This window comes from Balaenoptera musculus, chromosome 15 (genome assembly GCF_009873245.2).
Source record: "Balaenoptera musculus isolate JJ_BM4_2016_0621 chromosome 15, mBalMus1.pri.v3, whole genome shotgun sequence".
Taxonomy (NCBI): Eukaryota; Metazoa; Chordata; class Mammalia; order Artiodactyla; family Balaenopteridae; genus Balaenoptera; species Balaenoptera musculus.
In genome coordinates this window covers 49,362,937-49,384,114 of record NC_045799.1, presented here as the reverse complement: position 1 = coordinate 49,384,114, position 21,178 = coordinate 49,362,937, and the positions used below count along the sequence as shown (strand labels likewise).

General features: G+C 47.6%; 1 protein-coding gene across 4 annotated transcripts in view; it reads left to right on the top strand.

The window, feature by feature from the left end:
• The window catches only part of LUC7L (LUC7 like), a 33,463-nt gene extending 12,526 nt beyond the window's left edge, over nt 1-20,937 (top strand). For all 4 annotated transcript variants that reach the window (XM_036825239.1, XM_036825236.1, XM_036825237.1 and 1 more), the window contains 7 exons: nt 7,479-7,589; nt 8,491-8,634; nt 13,421-13,597; nt 15,886-15,974; nt 19,276-19,305; nt 19,703-19,870; nt 20,594-20,937. In XM_036825239.1, coding sequence (XP_036681134.1) covers nt 7,479-7,589; nt 8,491-8,634; nt 13,421-13,597; nt 15,886-15,974; nt 19,276-19,305; nt 19,703-19,870; nt 20,594-20,735 — 861 coding nt within the window. In that variant the 3' untranslated portion in view covers nt 20,736-20,937. The remainder of the gene's footprint in view (nt 1-7,478; nt 7,590-8,490; nt 8,635-13,420; nt 13,598-15,885; nt 15,975-19,275; nt 19,306-19,702; nt 19,871-20,593) is intronic.
• The last annotated feature ends 241 nt before the right edge of the window (nt 20,938-21,178 follow it).

Sequence of the window (21,178 nt, the reverse complement as noted above, 5' to 3'; positions counted from 1 at the left end):
CACTTACATACGGATTTTTTTCAATAAATACATACTACAGTACTACACGATCCATTGCTAACCCCCTCATTGTTCAAGGGTCAACTGTGATTGAAAACACAGGCAAACACTGGTACACAAAGATGTTTGTGGTAGCTAGCATTGTTTATAAGATTGAAAAGTTGGATGCAACAAAAAAGACTCAATGATGAATGAGCAAATTATGATGCACTCAAATGGTAGACTGTGCCCTTGAAACTGTGAGACCTGTTCAATGACTTAAAATTCCTTAGGAAATCATGAGCAAGACAAAGATAAAATTGTGTATACTAGAGATTTCTGTGTGCTCTCGTTGGAAGTGTGTGGCTGAATCAGAATTCATTGACTATCATAGAAAACACCAAAGGCCCCCTTTCCCTGTGCCCCTCCCGCTCCCTGGAGGCAGTCCCTTACCACAGCTTTAAGGTGCAAGGAAGCAACAGCTTGCTGCTCAAGTGCCACAGGCTGACCTTGGATGGTCAGGGTTTTTTGTTTGTTTGTTCTACCATGGAGAATCTCAAACATCAAAAGGAGATGTAACAGTATAATGAATCTCCACGCACCCATCACTCAGCCTCAGGAATGATCAGCTCAGGGCCAACTGTGTTTCATCTTTGTACCCACTTCTCACAAATCTCAAAACAAACCTCACACATCCTGTCATTTCATCTGTAAATATTTCAGTGTTGCCATTGGCTTTTGAAGTTCTCTTTACTCTACATACAAAGATCTGGTATTATATTTGGTTGTGACAGAATCTCCTTACTAGCATGTTTTTGTTTTTGTTTTTTTAACTGAAGTATAGTTGATTTACAATGTTGCATTAGTTTTTGGTGTACAGCAAAGCGATTCAGTTATACATATATATAAATTCTTTTTCAGATTCTTTTCCATTATCGTTTATTACAAAATACTGAATATAGTTCCCTGTGCTGTACAGTAGGACCTTGTTTGTCTATTTTGTATATAGTAGTTTGTATCTTATTAGCATGTTTCTAAAAATATGTTGAGGAAAAATTTAAACATGCAGAAGTAAACAATAATATAAAGAGATCTCTGGGTTTCATCTCCCAGTTTTCAATTATTGTTGACGTGAAGACTCTTATTTCATCTTTATTCTTGTCTTTCCACACTGGATTATTTTACAGTAGTTCCTAGACATAGAATTTCATCTGTAAGTACTGCAAATAGTACATCTAGAAGATAATTTTATTTAAAGTATTGGTAATTTAAGAAATAATTTTTTAACATTATCTAAGTCCTCAAATTTCCCAGACTATCTCAAAAAGTATTTTTTTTACGATCATTTGTTTGACTCAGAATTCAAAATAAGAGCCACATGTTAAGATGTATTGTAAATCTTTTAAAATCTGTTTGTTTGAAGAAATTAATTTTTAAGTCTCTCATATCCTGGATTTTGCTGATTGCATCCTTATAATGCAGTCTTTTATTTTTTTTTTTAATAAATTTATTTATTTATTTATTTTAGCTGCGTTGGGTCTTCATTTCTGCGCGAGGGCTTTCTCTAATTGCGGCAAGCGGGGGCCACTCTTCACTGCGGTGCGCGGGCCTCTCACTATCGCGGCCTCTCCCGTTGCGGAGCACAGGCTCCAGACGCGCAGGCTCAGTAGTTGTGGCCCACGGGCCCAGCCGCTCCCCGGCATGTGGGATCTTCCCAGACCAGGGCTCGAACCCGTGTCCCCTGCATTGGCAGGCAGACCCTCAACCACTGCGCCACCAGGGAAGCCCTATAATGCAGTCTTTTTAACATGTTTTCCTTTATCTTTGAAATTTCCTGTAACCTGGGAGTTAGATCTGGAAGCTTGATGGTCAGAATCAGGTTCTCGTTTGACAGAGTAGTTAGTGCAGGGGCCGGGCTAGGCACTGGCTGGTGCGTCACATCAGGTGGCAAAACGTCAGTGGAATTGGGTGTCACAGGCAGCCTGACCTGGTTGCACAGGCCCCCATCAGCCTTTGGCCTCATGCTTTAAGCAGCAGTTGAGGATTATTGCCTAGATCAGTTATGTCACTAGGGTTACTGCTTGTCAGTTGTTCATTTATTTATTTATTTGGTTGCATTGGGTCTTAGTTGCGGCACACGAGATCTTTCTTTGCGGCACGCGGGCTCTTTGTTGTGGCGCATGGGCTCACTAGTTGCAGCACACGGGCTCAATAGTTGCAGAGCACGGGCTCGCTAGTTGTGGCACGCGGGTGTAGTTTCCCCACAGCATATGGGATCTTAGTTCCCTGACCAGGGATTGAACCTGCATCACCTGCATTGGAAGGCAGACTCTTCACCACTGGACCACCAGGGAAGTCCTGTCCGTAACTTAAAAACACATAAAACACTCACGTGGTTAAGAGTTTGAGATATGAAAGGTATATTGTGAAGCCTGCCTCCTTCTCTGTTCTTCAGCCCCCTGGTTGGCCCCAGAGGTAACGAGTTGTTCGGTTTCTTCTCTTTCCTTTAGAGATTATGTGGATACCCGAGGGACATGTATCTCTACTTTTTATTTTATTTTATTTTTATAAATTTTTTAAATTAATTAATTAATTAATTTATTTATTTACTTATGGCTGTGTTGGGTCTTTGTTGCTGTGCACAGGCTTTCTCTAGTTGCGGCGAGCGGAGGCTACTCTTCGTTGTGGTCTGTGGGCTTCTCATTGCAGTGGCTTCTCTTGTTGTGGAGCACAGGCTCTAGGCGCGCGGGCTTCAGTAGTTGTGGCACGTGGGCTCAGTAGTTGTGGCTCGCGGGCTCCAGAGCGCAGTTTCAGTAGTTGTGGTGCACGGGCTTAGTTGCTCCGCGGCATGTGGGACCTTCCTGGACCAGGGCTCGAACCCGTGTCCCCCGCATTGGCAGACGGATTCTTAACCACTGCGCCACCAGGAATGCCCTCTATTTTTAAAAAAATTTATTTATTTATTTTTGGCTGGGTTCGGTCTTCATTTCTGTGTGAGGGCTTTCTCTAGTTGCGGCGAGTGGGGGCCACTCTTAATCGCGGTGCGCGGGCCTCTCACTGTTGCGGCCTCTCTTGTTGCGGAGCACAAGCTTCAGACGCGCAGGCTCAGTAGTTGTGGCTCACGGGCCTAGTTGCTCCACGGCATGTGGGATCTTCCCAGACCAGGGCTCGAACCTGTGTCCCCTGCATTGGCAGGCAGACTCTCAACCACTGCGCCACCAGGGAAGCCCCTTCTATTTTTTTTTAAACACAAATAGTAGTCTGCTGCACACATGCTCTATATCTGTCGTCCCTTCCCTTTTTTTTGGTTTAAGTTTTCAGCATATCTTTGAGATGATTTCCTATCGTATAGTGTACTTCATCCTTTTGTGTCTACATAGTATTCCACAGGATGTGTGTCTGTTTTATAGGACCATTCCCTGTTGATGGTCATAGTGCTGCACTGCACATTGGCACATTGTGAGTGTTTCTAGGAAAGATCCCTAGAAGCGGGACTGTTGGCCCAGAAAGGATGTGCTTTTGTCGTTTTGGTAGTTAGTGTCATGGAATTCTCCAGAGGGGTGAATGATCCCGCCAGTGATGTGTGAGAGTTCCCATTTTCACATCTTCACTAACAGAGCGGCGAGTTACCAAACTTTCAGTTTTTGCCAATCAGAAAGGTGTAAAAAGGTATTTCTTTGTGGGCCTGACAGGGTTGTCATAAAGGTGTTTCTTTGTGTAGGTGTTCGCTGCCTAGATCCTCAGCTTGGGCTGATGGCTGGGACCTCTGGCACTTTTCCACCCCAAATTCAGGTTATCTGGGAGAAAGTGCCTCACCATTGGCTCCTTCTAGCCCAGTACAGCCTCATCCTGACTGCACCAGGGCCAGGCCTTGATTTCTTGAGAGTGTTATATCCAGGAATTCCCTAGGAGAGGGAATTGGTCATTTCTATAAATACATCTCAAGTTTTTCAACTTGGACACAGACACACAGAACATTAAGGTTACGGGGCAGCCTGTTTCTTCAGTGTTCACTTGTGGAAAATGTAAAGATTTGCTTCTCTCTAATTCAGTGAAAATATGGTTCGCTTTTCCCCCACATTGTCTTGCTTTGTGATGTTTTATTTGACAGGTTTCCAGAGCAACACACCATATCAACTAATGGGACCAGTTCTGCTTACACCTGGTCTCTGTCTTACACGTGTGCAGTGTGACAGTCACGCTTTCTCAGTCAGGTCCTGGGTGAGAGTCCCTGTGCGACCCTGGGCAACTTATTTTGCCCTTTTCTATTTCCTATAAACTGGGCTGGTGATAACTGCCTCAGAGCTGTGAGGACTAAGTGTAGGTACTTTGGAGTCAAACCACAAGGGTCTTTACATCCTGATGCCGTTGCTCAGGAGTTTGGAGACTGTGCCTCCATTTCTTCATCTGAAAATTGGGTACCTTGAGAGCCCCTGCGTGGCTGTATTGAGGCACACGTTTGCTGTGACTGTTCTGCTGACAGCATGGGCTCCTCTTAGGCTCACTGATGCTGCTAGGCAGGCAGGGTCAGGGAGAGCACCTCATGGTCCTGTGTGTGGACGGACAGCCTCCAGTGGCAGTGAGACCTGTGTGCCCCCCTGTGCCAGCGGTGTGCTCAGGCCCCCTGAGTAGTTCATGGTTCATCACACCACCCCTGAGTTGCAAAGATGGATGACTTCCTAGTAAGCAGTATCTTGTGATTAAGACTTAATTTTTAGATTTGAGTACCTTTTTTTTTTTTTTTTTTTAATTAATTTAGTTATTTATTTTTGGGTGTGTTGGGTCTTCATTTCTGTGCGAGGGCCCTCTCCAGCTGCAGCGAGCGGGGGCCACTCTTCATCGCGGTGCGCGGGCCTCTCACTGTTGCGGCCTCTCTTGTTGCGGAGCACAGGCTCCAGATGCGCAGGCTCAGTAGTTGTGGCTCACGGGCCCAGTTGCTCCGCGGCATGTGGGATCTTCCCAGACCAGGGCTCGAACCCGTGTCCCCTGCATTGGCAGGCAGATTCTCAACCACTGTGCCACCAGGGAAGCCCCCCTTTTTTTTTTTAATCATTTAAACCTGCTTTGTTTTGTTTTTTGGCTGTGTTGGGTCTTCATTGCTGCGTGCAGGCTTTCTCTAGTTGTGGCTTGAGGGGGCTACTTTTCGTTGCGGTGCACGGGCTTCTCATGCGGTGGCTTCTCTTGTTGCAGAGCACGGGCTCTAGGGGCGCGGGCTTCAGTAGTTGTGGCTCGCAGGCTCTAGAGTGCAGGCTCAGTAGTTGTGCACGGGCTTAGTTGCTCCGCAGCATGTGGGATCTTCCCGGGCCAGGGCTTAAACCTGTGTCCCCTGCATTGGCAGGCGGATTCTTAACCACTGCGCCACCAGGGGAACGCTAAACCTGCTCTTTGATTTAGGAACCAATCTAGAATTGAGAAACACATTGAAGAGAGTGAGGGGCAGTAGGACAGAACCATCTTTTAAAGAACATGGCAGTTAAGAGACGTCTCTGCAGTATGTCTTGTCTGTGTTGTGAAGTTTACCATTTAATTTTTAGCTTATCAGATGTCCGAGTCAGTTTATATTTTGCTTAGATGCAGCTGGTTGCTTTGATTGGTAAAGGCACTGGCAGAACTGGCAATGTGTATTCCCCACTCAACCCCTGTTGAGTGGATCCCTGGCTGTGTTAGGTGTGAGATCCCTCTTTTTGGGTAGACAATAGAGGAACTCTACATCAAAGTCTCAGCACATGTGCATGCATGACCCTTGGACCTCTCAGGCTGGTCTGTTAGGAGCTGTTGTTCCAGGTGAGCACAGGTGGTACGTGACCCGAGTCAGCTCACTGGCACTTTGATCCTGGCGAGTCCCCACCTTGTCAGCGGAGCTGGTCAAGTTGACATACTTCCAGGAAATGCAGTGCATGCATGCAAACAAATGCCAGTCATTGGCTTTTCTGCTCGTTTGATTTGAACATAGTGAAATGTTTATCGAGAATATTTGGGGACCAATGACAGGAAAGAGGCCCTGAGTTCCAAGTGTGTGGAGTGAAATCTGGGAGTTGGCCTTGTGGGCAGTGGGGCTTGGCACCATCACGAGCCTCTTCCATGTCTTGACCTACTCCCTAGTATGCGTTCATTTGAAAAGAGGGGACTGTAATCCTCTCCAGTGTCCCTACTGTCCATTCCAGTGTCACACCAATCCTTGTGGAGTGCTCTCTCCTGACCATATTTGGAGGAAGAGACATAGATTATCACTCCTTGGTCCGTTGGCCTAACTTTCACCTGCCTTATTATCATTTCCACCCAGAACTTTCCTTTCTCTATTTTTTTTTTTTTTTTAAAGAGAGAAATCTTTTTTTTTTTTTTTTAACAGCTAACATTATTTATTTATTTATTTATTTATGGCTGTGTTGGGTCTTCGTTTCTGTGCGAGGGCTTTCTCTAGTTGTGGCAAGCGGGGGCCACTCTTCATCGCGGTGTGCGGGCCTCTCTTGCTGCAGAGCACAGGCTCCAGACGCGCAAGCTCAGCAATTGTGGCTCAGGGGCCCAGCCGCTTCACGGCATGTGGGATCTTCCCAGACCAGGGCTCGAACCCGTGTGCCCTGCATTGGCAGGCAGATTCTCAAACACTGCGCCACCAGGGAAGCCCCCTTTCTCTATTTTTCAGCGGTGGATCATTCACCCTGTCTAACCCCGTCATCCACTGCTAACCTCACTTGCTGTCTATGTAACATGATGCTGACTTCAGCAACTTGGGAGGTGCTACTTATCACTGGTCCTAGCCTGACAGTTGGGAAAGTGACGTCCTGTTTGTATGTTTATCTGAAGTTATGTTGGGACCTTTGACTAATTACGGCAAATTAAGTGCTTAGCATATGTGACTGCTTATTAATTAGTATTTTATTGATTCCCACCAACTCTTTTCAGAGTGTCTTTTCCTTTACCTTTTTGGGTAAGTAGTAACCAGTTTTCCCGCCAGTTTAGACGGTGGGCAATAACTAAACGTGTTCACAGCTCTCAGTAACATTTGTTCTATTGTTTTGTTTTGAGGTGGAAGGGGGAACTCTACCCTCAGAACATGAGGGAATAATATTTACGTGGCTCACAAAGACCAGTGAGTACATCATCTGCATCTCCCACGACTCACCAGGAGAGGGCCTCTGACATTATTAGCTCAGTCCAGCCTTTTCTGACCCTCAGAGACCACTATTAGTTACAGCCAGGTGTTTTAATTTTCCTCAAAAATTTCTTGGAAATGTTGTTGAGGGATGGGGGTTCTTTTACAAATTTTGGAAATAAATAAATCAGATGAGAAGACCATGCTTTTGAGTGGTCATTTGGTTTAACAGAGACCCTTGATTGAATGTGATTGTGGACATGTTAGCTGTAGTGTAGCTTCAGATCTTCCCACTGAACCTACAGGCTTTAAGAACCAACCCAGGACTGTTATTTCCTGTCGAACACGTGAGTTCTGAGGTCGGAGGCATGTCACTGACTGTAGCTCTCTTCTTCTCCTGAGCTAGGCGATGGATCACTTGGAGTCCTTTATCGCTGAGTGTGATCGGAGAACTGAGCTTGCCAAGAAGCGGCTGGCAGAGACGCAGGAGGAGATCAGTGCAGAAGTTTCCGCAAAGGTATGCTGGGGAGGCCTTCGCCTCACATTGTTGTCGTAAAAACTGGGCTGCCACCGGGCTGGCAGTCACGGTCACTGCTGAGTGTGCATCTTTGGGGTGGATGGTACCCACCGCCTTGGCTGTTCCCAGTGAGGAGGGAAGGCCGTCGCTGAGCTCTTAGCCCCTCCCCGCACTGTGCGTGTGGGGTTTTTTTGTTTGTTTTGTGTGTGTGTGTGTGCACGTGTGCGTGTGTTTTAAAGTTCTTTTTTTTTTTTTTAACATCCCTATATAAAACAGGAAATGAGAAAAGTTAGCAGGGAAATGGTTAAACTATGGTGCATCCATATCATGAAAGAAGAAAGTAGATCTGTGTGGAATTGGCCTGTGTGTCATCTGGATGACCCTTGTCTCCTCTTCAGCGGAACTCTCTTCAGTATCTTTTTTCCTTTCAGTTTTATAAAAGCATTTCTTAGGAAATAGTTGCAAACGGGATCAACGGTGCCGTTTTATTTCTGAAAACAAATCCCAATAGTTAGGCATTTTGCTTAAATTATAAGTGTATGCATTTAGACCCATGCATTTTATTACCCTTACCCAGAAGATTGAACTGTAATAGAAGGCATAAAAAGAGATGGCCTAGAAGCTGACCCACATGATGGTCCTTGCAACCTGTTGGCAGTAACAGCGGTGCCACTGCTTTTATTGGAACGCGGTGCACAGGTCTAGTTATGATCAGTGTCAGTGGTGGGATTAAGGATGTCGTAATTGTTAGAATTCGCATGTCATCAGTGAGGGTTTCCAGCTGTTCTAATATTTTCAGTGGAACAGACCAGAAATGCAACAAGAGAAACACTCGTTTTCTTTGCATTAAAAAATCTGTTGTTTTTAGATGTCTCCTTACCTGACTGTTTCTCTCTCCTAGGCAGAAAAAGTACATGAGTTGAACGAAGAAATAGGGAAGCTTCTTGCTAAAGCTGAACAGCTAGGAGCCGAAGGAAATGTGGATGAATCCCAGAAGATTCTTATGGAAGTGGAGAAAGTCCGTGCAAAGAAAAAAGAAGCTGAGGTTGGTGACAAAAATGTCTTAGAGAGGGAGGAAGTAGTAACTCCAGAGAGTTGACCGTTTGGGCTAAAATTAAGCCATGCCTTCTTTTTTTGTATACATATTGGGAAGGAGTTGGAAATAGGGTGGTATATTGTCAGGATTGTACGGTTTAGAGTCAGCACACACTGGGATTTGTGTCTTCACTCTGCCCCTGTGACCCTGTGTGGCCTCAGACTAGGCACTTGCCAGCTCTGCGCATTATTCCCATGTGTAGAGTGCGTCCTGAGTATAACAGCGCAGGAGTGTTAGTGAGCACCTCCTGTCTGTCCATCTGGCTCCCAGGGAGGGGGCAGCGTGGTGGGTGTTCAGCTGGTGTAATTGGGCCAGACTTCCTTTGCAGATGCTATGTACGGTGAGGCCTGGTGCTTAGTGACACTGTGTCCTCAGTAGAGAGACCCGTGCAGGTTGCGGGTGGTACCCAGGTGGTGTCCGCTAGGCTGCCAGGCCAGGACACACTGCTGTGTGGTGGAGAAGCTGAGTCAGGGACTCAATGTCTGTATCCGTGACAACTATTTTCCTCCTAGATTATTTCCTCTGTTGCATACTCCCTGGTTCTCAAATCTCACTGCTGGAATCGGAGATGGCTTGGGTAGGCTTCGAGAACGGTGGGAATGGTAGTCAGAGGAAGACGGGGCGGGTGTGTTCCTTTAGTAAGTGCTTGTCAAACTCCAGCTATGGGCCAGGCACTTCTCTAGTTGTGAGCAAGCCGGAAGACTCCCTCTCCTGTTGGAGATGGCACTGCTGTGGGGAGGGGGGCCAGGCAGAAGGGAATGTGCGCAACAGATAAGATTAATTCTGATGAAGACGGGTGCACTTGGGGGGTGCAGGGCGTGTCCAGGTAGGGCAGAGGGACCCTGGAAGGCCCTTAGCTGAGACCAGATGAGAAGGTTCTCAGAATGGTGGGTAGAGGTGAGATGGCGGAGTGGGCAGTGCCCCAGTGCAGGGCTGGTTTTGGTTGTTGCTGCACCCCCGGCTTGTCATGGTGCCTGATACATAGTAGCAGCTCAGCGATGACACAACGATTCTCAGCTGAACACACGAATCCTGCTGACTGCCTGTGGGTGTTCGAGCGAGGCCCACTGAGGCAATGACGTGTGCGTGAAGAGTCGCAAGTCCTGCGTAGAAATCCTACACTGTTGTATACTAAACCCCTGTATACTTAAATGGGAAATTTGTGTTTACATGTAAAAAAAAAAAAAAAAGTCAGGCTCCCTCGGTTGCTGACAGCTCCAGCAGAAAGGCCAGAGGGTCAGGAAGGAAGCTCTGTGGCCTCTTAGCGAGTCCTGAGGCCAGGCCTTCCTGCTCTGAAGAGCAGAGCAGACACCAAAAACCCGTGAGATGGCTCTGAGATTTATGCATAGGCTGAATAATTGTAGATGTGGGGTTCACCACTTGGATGGCTGCAGACAGCCAAGAGGGCAGCAGGATAGGGGACACATGGCAACTTGTGCCCAGGACTCCAAGCATCCTCGCTAGAAGACAGTTGCAAGGACGCTCACAGCAGAACTGGTAAAATGAGCAACCGTCGGTAACCTAGAAAACCACCCATGGACAAACAGCCATGTGCCCCTGAAATGGAGTTCTGCAGCAGTGAACGAACTGAACACATCTGCCTGCAGCATCCGGGAGAGAGCTCGCCAGCAACACAGGTGGGAGAAAGGCCTGTAATGCTGATGCAGGACTTCTAAATGCCCCACGTGCACACACAGTTTATGGGTCCACATGTGCAATGCAGTACAGAGACAGCACTGAAGATTATGCTGAACGCACATGAATGCCTCTGGGAGGGAGAGAACTGGCACTAGAGAGGGACACATCAAGAACTGAATTTCCATCATAATGTTCTACATCTTTCATTAAAAGAAAAACAAAAACCTTAAGCAAAAGTGCTAAATATGGTGGGTACACTGGTTATTTGTGATACTATTCTGCCCCTTTCTGTAGTTGTAAAACTTTGAATGCCTTCCTCTAATCTCTTTCAAAATCAATTCTAATTATTCTGAGTGAAAAATGTCAATCCCAAAGGGTTAAATACTATGTGGATCTGTTATATAACATTCTTAAAATGACCAAACCATAAGAATGGAGAGCAGATTGGTGGTCACCAGGAGTCAGAGAAGTGGGTGTGGCTGTGAAAGGGCAGCAGGCAGGACCTTTGTGGTGATGGATGTTCTGAACCTTGACTGTATCACTCAGCGTCCTGTCTGTGATGTTGAGTTATAGTTTTTAAAGATAGAACCATTGGGGGAAACTGGGTAAAGTGTACGCAGCACCTCTCTCTCTGTATCATTTCTTAGGATGACCAGACAGCCTTGCCTCCTGCTAAGGGGAGGAAGGGCACCCTACCCGATCCTGTCCTGTCCTGTAGTTCTGAGGAAGGCCTATGGGGGGCACTCAGGTGATGAGGATGGGGACAGTGGCCAGAGTAAGGACACTGGGGGTCCTGGGCACCAGAGTGCCTTTCTGTATCTTTGCCTGATTAGTGAGTGATGTGATGTCTTATTTTGATTTGCATTTCCTAGGGAACATTTTGAATGTGTGAATTAATGGAAGGTTACTACATTCAATCTTCCCTTTAAGGGCAAATGATTATTGAAATGCATTTCTTAAACCTAGATTTTGAAGGAATGTTTTAACTTGAGCACAAGCAGCAGTAACCATGTTCTGGTTCATTTTCTTTTGTGTTTCGTGTATTTTGCTTTGAGACCGAGTGACTTCTTTTTTTTTTTTTTTTAATTTATTTATTTATTTATTTATTTATTTATTTATTTATTTATTTATTTATTTATTTTTGGCTGCGTTGGGTCTTCATTGCTGCGCACAGGCTTTCTCTAGTTGCAGAGAGTGGGGGCTGCTCTTCATTGCGGTGCGTGGGCCTCTCATTGCAGTGGCTTCTCCTGTTGTGGAGCACGGGCTCTAGGCACACGGGCTTCAGTAGTTGTGGTGCGCGGGCTCAGTAGTTGTGGCTCACGGGCCTAGTTGCTCCGCGGCATGTGGGATCTTCCCAGACCAGGGCTGGAACCCATGTCCCCTGCATTGGCAGGCGGATTCTTTTTTTTTTTTTTTTTTTTAATTATTTATTTATGTATTTATTTATGGCTGTGTTGGGTCTTCGTTTCTGTGCGAGGGCTTTCTCTAGTTGTGACAAGCGGGGGCCACTCTTCATCGCGGTGCGCGGGCCTCTCATTATCGCGGCCTGTCTCTTGTTGCGGAGCACAGGCTCCAGACGCACAGGCTCAGTAATTGTGGCTCACGGGCCTAGTTGCTCCGCGGCATGTGGGATCTTCCCAGACCAGGGCTCGAACCCGTGTCCCCTGCATTGGCAGGCAGATTCTCAACCACTGCGCCACCAGGGAAGCCCTGGCAGACGGATCCTTAACCACTGCGCCACCAGGGAAGTCCCGAGTGACTTCTTATGATTAGACTCAGACTGCACTGGCTGCAGGAGGGAGTGTGCTTTGTTACGTTTGGCACACTTCCTCCTTTGAAGAGAGTGTCTAATGTGTTTGTCCTTCCAAATTTTACCTTTTGGGGCTGCGTTGGGATACAGTTTCCTGAACATTGGGACAATCTCCATAGATGCTCCTGTGTTTTTTGCTCGTCTGTTTGGTTTAGTTTTTTTGTTTGTTTTTTTAAGACCCCTGTTTAAGATTCTCCCCTCTTGTTTCTTTGGTCTTTGCAGAGCTCTCCACCATAGCAGGGACTCACCTTCCCTGCTGGCCTTTTAGCACACACAGCATCCTGTGTGTCTGAGTGTTCTGAATACCCCATGTTGCTTTGAAATCATGACTGGTAGTTCATTTCTTAAATAAACAATTAAAATTGGGTTGGTTACAAGAATCTGAAGCTTTTTGAACGATTCAGTTTTTACGTATTTAAAAGTCATCTCGGGGGCTTCCCTGGTGGCGCGGTGGTTTTGAATCTGCCTGCCAACGCAGGGGACACGGGTTCGATCCCTGGTCTGGGAAGATCCCACATGCCGCGGAGCAACTAGGCCCGTGAGCCACAATTACTGAGCCTGCGCGACTGGAGCCTGTGCTCCGCAACAAGAGAGGCCGCGATGGTGAGAGGCCCGCGCACCGCGATGAAGAGTGGCCCCCACTTGCCACAACTAGAGAAAGCCCTCGCACAGAAACGAGGACCCAACACAGCCATAAATAAATAAATAAATAAATAAATAAACAAACCACTATTTAAAAAAAAAAAAAAAAAAAAAAAAAGTCATCTCGGACTTCCCTGGTGGCGCAGTGGTTAAGAATCCACTGGCAGGGGACATGGGTTTGAGCCCTGGTCTGGGAAGATCCCACATGCCGTGGAGCAACTCAGCCCATGCGCCACAACTACTGAGCCCGCATGCCACAACTACTGAAGCCCGCATGCCTGGAGCCCGTGCTCCGCAACAAGAGAAGCCCATGCACCGCAACGAAGCGTAGCTCCCGCTCGCCACAACTAGAGAAAGCCCACGCAGCAACGAAGACCCAATGCAGCCAAAAAATAAATAAAACATTTTAAAAAATTAAAAAAATAAAAGTCATCTCTAGGGAATTCCCTGGTGGTCCAGTACTTAGTACTTGGCACTTTCACTGCCAGGGCCCCCAGGGTTCAATCCCTGGTCAGGGAACTAAGATCCCACATGCCACGCAGCCAAAAAAAAAAAAAAGTCATCTCTGTAGTCCCTTCGCATACTTCCATTTTAGGGGCTGAGTAGACAGTGGCATTTGACTCTCACTCTCTTCCCATTCTCCAGGAAGAATACAGGAATTCCATGCCTGCATCCAGTTTTCAGCAGCAGAAGCTGCGTGTTTGTGAAGTCTGCTCAGCCTACCTTGGTCTCCATGACAATGACCGTCGTCTTGCAGACCACTTCGGGGGCAAGTTACACTTGGGGTTCATTCAGATCCGTGAGAAGCTCGATCAGTTAAGGGTATGTTAATGTGTTGCGTTTCTGAAGAAACCCGAGAAGTTTTGTGATCATCTTCACATCTCTTTGCTTGTAGAAAACCTTGTGTTCTTTTTTGTTTGTTTTTGTTTTGTTTTTTGGGAGAGTTTTTGGTGGAGGTACTGAAAACCTTCTGTTCTGATCCTAAGATCATGCCTTGGTATTATACTTGAGTTTTACAGTGAACTACTCAGATTTTATCCGTATGTTCCTACAAGAGATCTAAGATCTCAGAATCCAGCAGAGCCTGGCATATTTATTTAGTCTGCTACCCCTTGTTTACAGAGGAAAATGGCAGAATTCAGTCCCACGGTACAGAGAGTTCTCGTACCCCTCTGAAAACACTTCTGTTGGTGATGGGAAAGAGCCAGTAGTCTGTAGTTTTTCTTCTTGGACAGAGGCGGACACATGGAGGGTGGTCTGGCTAGAAGGATGAGAAGGTGATGGGGCTTTTTCTGATAGCCCTGCCCCACTACTGGATGCCTGTGTCCCTTCCTCGGGGCTCCTTTTTCTGGGTTAAGCTCTACAACATTCGACATCTTGGGTACAGAATGCCAAGGAGGAAGGTTAAATAAGTTTGTGATATTTTGAATTGTCTTCTTCAAATGGATGGTGCTTTCCCTAACTGTGTACTGGGACCCTATGATGGGATGCTGGGAAATGTGCAGGCCTTTTATCCAGACACCTGAAATCGATTGGAAGGACAGACACATGACACCTGACTGTAGGACACCACGATAGTCAAGGCCTTGGGCCTTGTGTGCCCCCAGGAAGGAGTAGTGGGTGGCAGGGCCCTGCACCCAAGGACGGTCCCCCATAAGTGATGTGCGACTCGGCCCTGGGAGAGGGAGCTGGGTGGCAGTCTCAGCACTGGTCTTGAAACATTTGCTCCTGTGCTCCCAGTCAGTAGAATTTTGAAAAATGATATTCTTTGTCACACATTTTTAAGTTGGAATTTTTTTCTTATAAATTTATGGGTATAAAATACATTAAAATATTTTATATGTAGTCAGTAGAATGTAAATAACAATTTGGTGTCAACTACCATTCCCATTAAAAATCTCCTTAGGGAATTTCCTTTAAATTGTTTTCCCATTCCATAACACCTCAGAATTTTGTCCTGATGTTTCTTATATCTGAAAGCCTTTTGTTTTTTTCTTAAGATGTACCTTTGCTTCAGAATACATTGAAACCTTTAGAACTTAAGTATTCACCTGATCTAGAAGTCATGTATTGTCATTGCAGTTATGAGCAGTATATAGTTGATAGAACAACCCAACTAAGTTACGGATTTTGATAAATAGCTGTTAAACTATCAACAGAAAATGTATTTGGAAGTGCACCTCTTAACGATAAGGAAGGTGGGAGTTGTGTGCCCTAATCAGAGATGGCTTCACTCCCAGTGGTACCGGAGGTGTGCACCCCGCCTGGGCCGTGCACCCCCCGGGCCATGCTCCAAGGTGGATGCAGGGTGAGAAGAGTGAGGACTTTCCTCAGGTGGGGGAACCTAGTGTTTTAGGGAGTGGGGAGGGTTTGGGAAGGAGGTGATGCCAGCCCACAGGCCGGTTCTGGGCCTCTCCTTGTCCTGGCCATGCCTTCTCTTCCTGGGGACTGGCTCCCATCAGAACTGAGATTTAAGGTCACCCTTTATGCCCTCTCGGGCCTTTGTCTCCTGGCTCTAAGTTCCTCCCCCTCAGGGCCTTCCCCTCAGGAGCGCGAGGGGAGGCATTGAAAGGCTCTGAGTTGATTTTGGGGTACTCTGAGCTAGCCGGTGGATGGTGCTCTGGCAGGGGGGTTGCTAGGCCACCTTCTGCCTGTCGGCCTTCCTTGTCCACACTGCGCTCACCATGACCCAGCCTGATGGGACGTGTGGAGCCTGCTGCCCGGGACAGGCTGCAGCTTGGCTCCCGCAGGAAGATGGATTCGGTCAGATACATGTTTTCTCTTTTACATGAAGTTTGTGGAGTCTCCTTGGGGTAAAAAAAAAACTAAATTTATGGATTGATGTGAGCAATATGATAAAATGTCTGTGACTTGGATGTACAGCACTTAGAATATGTAGTTTGTCACTGAACTTACAAAATGATAAAGCGTTTTTTTCCCCATGTATTTTCCATTGTTGAAGAGGTTTTATGAAGAATGTGTTCCTGTTCCCTTAGTTTCTCTTAGGTTCTTAAATTGCCAGTGTTGAGGTCACATAAAGGTGCTTTGTTCAATAATGTTCACTCTAGTGTGTGACTTGCTCCTCCCCCATCTTCCACCTTTTTATTTAGAAAACTGTGGCTGAAAAGCAGGAGAAGAGAAATCAGGATCGGCTGAGGAGGAGAGAGGAGAGGGAGCGGGAAGAACGACTGAGCAGGAGGTGAGCACATGCGACCTGAGGACACCCCACTTCTTCCTGGCAGCATTGCGTATTTATTGCCCTTGACAGTTGAGGTCTGCCAGTTACCTGGGTGGCTCTTAAAAGAAAAATAAGCAAACACATAGCACGTTCAGTCAAGCGAGGTTCTGGCTGGTCCAGGAGGACCTGTGTGCACAGCTGTGTGGTGTGGACAGGACACCCAAGCTGCTCGAGCAGCTGTGGCCACCTGATTCTTCCCTAGAAAGATGTGGACTCCCTGGCAGGGGTGGAGGGGGACCTGTCACAGCACCTCCTGTGGAGCAGCCCTTGGCCAGCAGGACAGGCAGGAGCTGGGACACCGGAGAGGAGCACGCTCTCACGCTGCCGTGCCTGCCGTGGGCAGGACCCACCAGGGACGGGCTTGGGTGTGGGCCCAGGCTCGTGGGTGGTAGGGTGGAAGCAGAGGGAACATGAGCTGGCTGGGAGGGCCCAGGCCGAGGAGGTGGCAGGTCGAACCCTGGGGGGGCCAGGAGGGAATGATGTGTTCTGGAGGTGGAGCTGATAGGATTTGTTAGTGGACGGATGCAAGTTGTGCAAAGGGGGAGTGGAGGTGGCTCAGGGTTTCTGACCAGGAGTGGCCGCTTATGGCGGTGGGGAGACTGGGAATGGTGTGTTGGGATTAGGAGGAGGTGGGGAGGAGAATTTGGCTGTGGCTGTATTCGGGCCTAAGAGACATCCCTTCAGCTTAAGAGACATGCAGGTGGAGACAGCGGGCCTGGTCAGAGTTCAAGGAAGAGGCTGGAGCACCGAGTAACCAAGCTCTCATATTGGGCACAGAAACTGGGCTTTCCTGGAGGAATTCCTTAGTGAATAACTCAGGACAAATAATCCTTTATTGTATCTTTTGTGTTTCTTTTCATTATTTTAACTAACAGATTCTGATTATAAATAGACTCAAAACAGTGTAAAAATATATTAAGCAAAAAGACAGAGAGGTGACGACAGTCGCTGGACATGTTGTGTGCATGGGTATATGTGGGACCCTCCACATGTGAGACCTTCCCATAACAGCTGTGCTCTTGAAGGCTACACAGAGTCCCTACTATGATGCTGTAATTAACTATATCCTTTTATTCTCCCACCTTCACCCCCTTTGTCCACCCCCATTTCCCTACCTCTGGCAACCACCAGTCTGTTCTCTGTATCTATGGGTTTGGGTTTTTTTCGATTTCACATATAACTGAGATCATACAGTATTTATCTTTTTCGGTCTGACTTATTTCACTTACCATAATGCTGTCAAGGTCCATCCATATTGTTACACATGGCAGGATTCCGTCTTTTTTGTGGCTGAATAACATCCCACTGTATACGTACAACCATATCATCTTTATCCATTCATGTATCAGGGGACACTTAGGTTGTTACCATGTTTAGGCTACTGTAAACAATGCTACAGTGAACATGGGGGTGCAGCTATCTTTTCAAGATTGTGATTTCATTTCCTTCAGGTAAAAATGCCCGGAGTTGGAATTGCTGGATCATATTGTAGTTCCATTTTAATTTTTTGAGGAACCTCCTTTCTGTTTTCCATAGTGGCTGCACCAATTTACATTCCCACCAACAGTGCACAAAGATTCCCTTTTCTCTGCATCCTCACAAACACGTGTATTTCTTGTCTTTTTGATGGCAGCCATTCTGACAGGTGTGAGGTGATATCTCATTATGGTTGTGATTTGCTTTTCCCTGCTGAATAGTGACGTTGAGCAATTATTTATGTGCTTGTTGGCCATCTGCATGTCTTCTTTGACAAAATGTCTATTCAGGTCCTCTGCCCGTGTTTTTACCTTTTTTTTTTTTTTTCCCTTCTGTTTAGAGTTCTTTTTGTGTTTTTTTTTTTTTTTAATTAATTTATTTATTTATGGCTGTGTTGGGTCTTCGCCTCCGTGCAAGGGCTTTCTCTAGTTGTGGCAAGCGGGGGCCACTCTTCACTGCGGTGCGCGGGCCTCTGACTATCGTGGCCTCTCTTGTTGCGGAGCACAGGCTCCAGACGCGCAGGCTCAGTAATTGTGGCTCACGGGCCCAGTCGCTCCGTGGCATGTGGGATCCTCCCAGACCAGGGCTCGAACCCGTGTCCCCTGCACTGGCAGGCAGACTCCCAGCCACTGCGCCACCAGGGAAGCCCCCTTTTTGTGTTTTGGATATTAGCCTATTATCAGATACATGATTTGCAGATATTTTCTCCTGTTCAGTAGGCCGCCTTTTCATTTTGTTGATGGTTTCCTTCACTGTGCAGAAGCTTGTTAGTCTGATGTAGTCCCACTTGTTGACTTTTGCTTTTGTTGCCTTTGCTTTTTATTTTTTTTAGAAGCCTTTGCTTTTTAAAAAAAATTTTTGATGACTAAGTTTTTATGAAACTTTTTTTTTTTAAATTAATTAATTTATTTATTTTTGGCTGCATTGGGTCTTCGTTGCTGCGCGCGGGCTTTCTCTAGTTGCGTTGCTGTGCGTGGACTTCTCATTGCAGTGGCTTCTTCTGTTGTGGAGCACCGGCTCCAGGCGTGCGGGCTCAGTAGTTGTGGCTCACGGGCTTAGTTGCTCCATGGCATGTGGGATCTTCCCGGACCAGGGCTCGAACCCGTGTCCCCTGCATTGGCATGCAGATTCTTAACCGCTGCGCCACGAGGGAAGTCCCTATGAAACTATTTTTGAACAAGTAATCTAGTGACCATCTTTGTATGTGTTTGAGGGTCTATAAAATTCCTTAGAATTCCTGGGATAAAGGAATACAATATATAAATATTGGTAGGTGTTACAAAAATTGCTTTTCAAGAGGCTTTGTCATCATCCTCCAGCCATATGATGTGTGAGCATCTTTTGTCACTTCCTCCTTGAGCACACGTTGGTGGTGATCTTGTAGATTTCTGCTTGGAACGGTGTGAAATGAGACCTCGTTGTAAAGTGCATTTCTTAGTTGGTTGTATAATGTTTCGCAGGGAGCTCATGTGGCAGTCACTGGCAGTGAACCTGTGTTTCCAACTTGGGTGTCCTGCCCAGCCCTGCGCCTGCCATGTGACTATCTATGTAGCTGAGGTGGTGTCCACCGTGAAGAGTTTGCAGAGCCACTGGTTCAACTCAGTGCAGCATGGACCACTGGGTGCTGGTCTCTTCTGCCTCCAAGCAGCTGGGGCTGGGGGCGGGCCTTATAGCAGGTCCTCCGGGAAGTCGGCCCTCCTTCACCATGTGAACTTGAGGCACCTCCCCTCAGCTGTAAGGGATGGAGCTGTTTTGGGGAAATTGTTCATCTTTTTTTCTATTTTAGGTCTGGATCAAGAACCAGAGATCGCAGGAGGTAGGTTTTCCATTTATGTGTTCTCAGTGAGATGTTCTTTTCTATGTGCACTTAATACTTAACTTTTATAGCTTCACAGTTATTATCTGGTGGTCAGGTCTGGCTCATGAAGGGCACAGGACGTGGGTGAGACTCCAGTCCCGTTTGTAGCTGGCATTGGCTGGGGCTTAGTGTAGCGTGGGAGTGGGGACCCACTGTCAATGAGAGGGACAGTCAGGGCGCTGCTGGGGCCTGCTGGGCAGCTGGGAGTTTCCTGGCCAATGTACAGGAAGCGTCAGCGGGAAGGGTCTGGCCGTAGTTACCAGAGAGTAGTTGGTGGGATTATTGTGAACCCAAGTTGTAAGTTTGTGGGAGGAGGGGAGATACCAGTAAAGCATCAGCAGAACATCTGCTGCAGGTCGCGCTCCCGGGACCGGCGTCGGAGGCGGTCAAGATCTACCTCCAGAGAGCGGCGGAAGTCATCCCGATCCCGGTCCCGAGACAGACACCGGCGCCACCGAAGCCGTTCCCGGAGCCACAGCCGGGGCCACCGCCGGGCATCCAGGGACCGGAGTTCGAAATACAAGTAACTGCTCTGACTCCTTCAGTAGCTGCGTCCAGGAGTGAACCCTTCCTTTGTGTGCCAGGGTCTGGGGGTCTGTCATCTGTGGGACAGAGTGTTAGGGCCTTGAGGAGTCCTGAATGGGGCCCAGGGCACTGAGATCCCTAAGCCGAGGGCAGCAGATGGCTTCAGGGCTGGGACGGTTGAGAGGCTGAGGAGGTGGTCGCACGTGGGCATGGCCACGCTCAGGGGCTGCACACTCACTGTCACTTTGGTACACAGAGCCCCTGACTAGGCCCTGCTTACCTCTGTTGTGGTTTTTTAAAGGAAAAACAGCAACAACAAAAAACACCACTAATAATCATATTCAGAGATGACCACTGTTAGCTTTGGTATGATGGATTTTAAATATCTTTTTTTCCATTGTGTTTTTACGCAATGGATCGTATTCCATGTGTGTGGACTCCTGTTGTATTTTCCTTTGCAGTGTTTACATTACAGTGAAAGCTTTTCCTGTTACTAGAAACCTTTGCAGATGTCACTTTCTAGTGGCTGCCCAGCCCTCCCTGGGCAGTGGGTTGGGCACGAGACGGCAGGCCTGGCACCCTCTGGTCTGCTAGGGCCCTTCCAGCCGTGGTGGGTCCTGCCCTTCCCTGGCCTGGTGCTGAGGGTCCAAGGTGTCAGTGCCTGAGGAGCAGCCAGGAGGGAGGGCCAGCCCTTGCTGAGCCTCTGGTTCCTGTTTCCCAGGTTCTCCAGAGAGCGGGCCTCGAGGGAGGAGTCCTGGGAGCGCGGGCGGAGTGAGCGGGGGGCCACCGACTGGAGGCTCGAGAGCACCAACGGGAAGACGGCGTCACGGAGGTCGGAGGAAAAGGAGGCCGGCGAGATCTGAACCCACGCCCAGGCGCTGTAAATAGTCCGATACATGTTTGACACAGCCTAACGTTACCCTTTATATTTGCTGAATACAACTCATCTTTTGTAGTTTACCATTTCTATTGTTTTGGAGCTAGCTGTGAGTTTCTCAAGATGTACAGAGTTGCTCCTGTGTTCTGGGTTATGTCAAGTGGGAATAAATAGCCTGACAGACTGCCTCCTGATGGCCACGGTGCCGTCTCTCCTGTCCCCGGTGCGCTAGACTTCGCCGTGGCTTCCACAGGTTGGGGGACACACCAGGGGTCATCTGAGTTGAGCCTAGAAATGTGACTTACCGTTGGACTCCCCTTTGACTTTTGGCGTATGATGCGCTGTGCGCCTCCAACACCCAGACTGGCTGGGGCCGGATGTGCCCGGCTGTCTGCTCTGTGGGCTCCACGTGTCTTTCTGAAGTCTGAG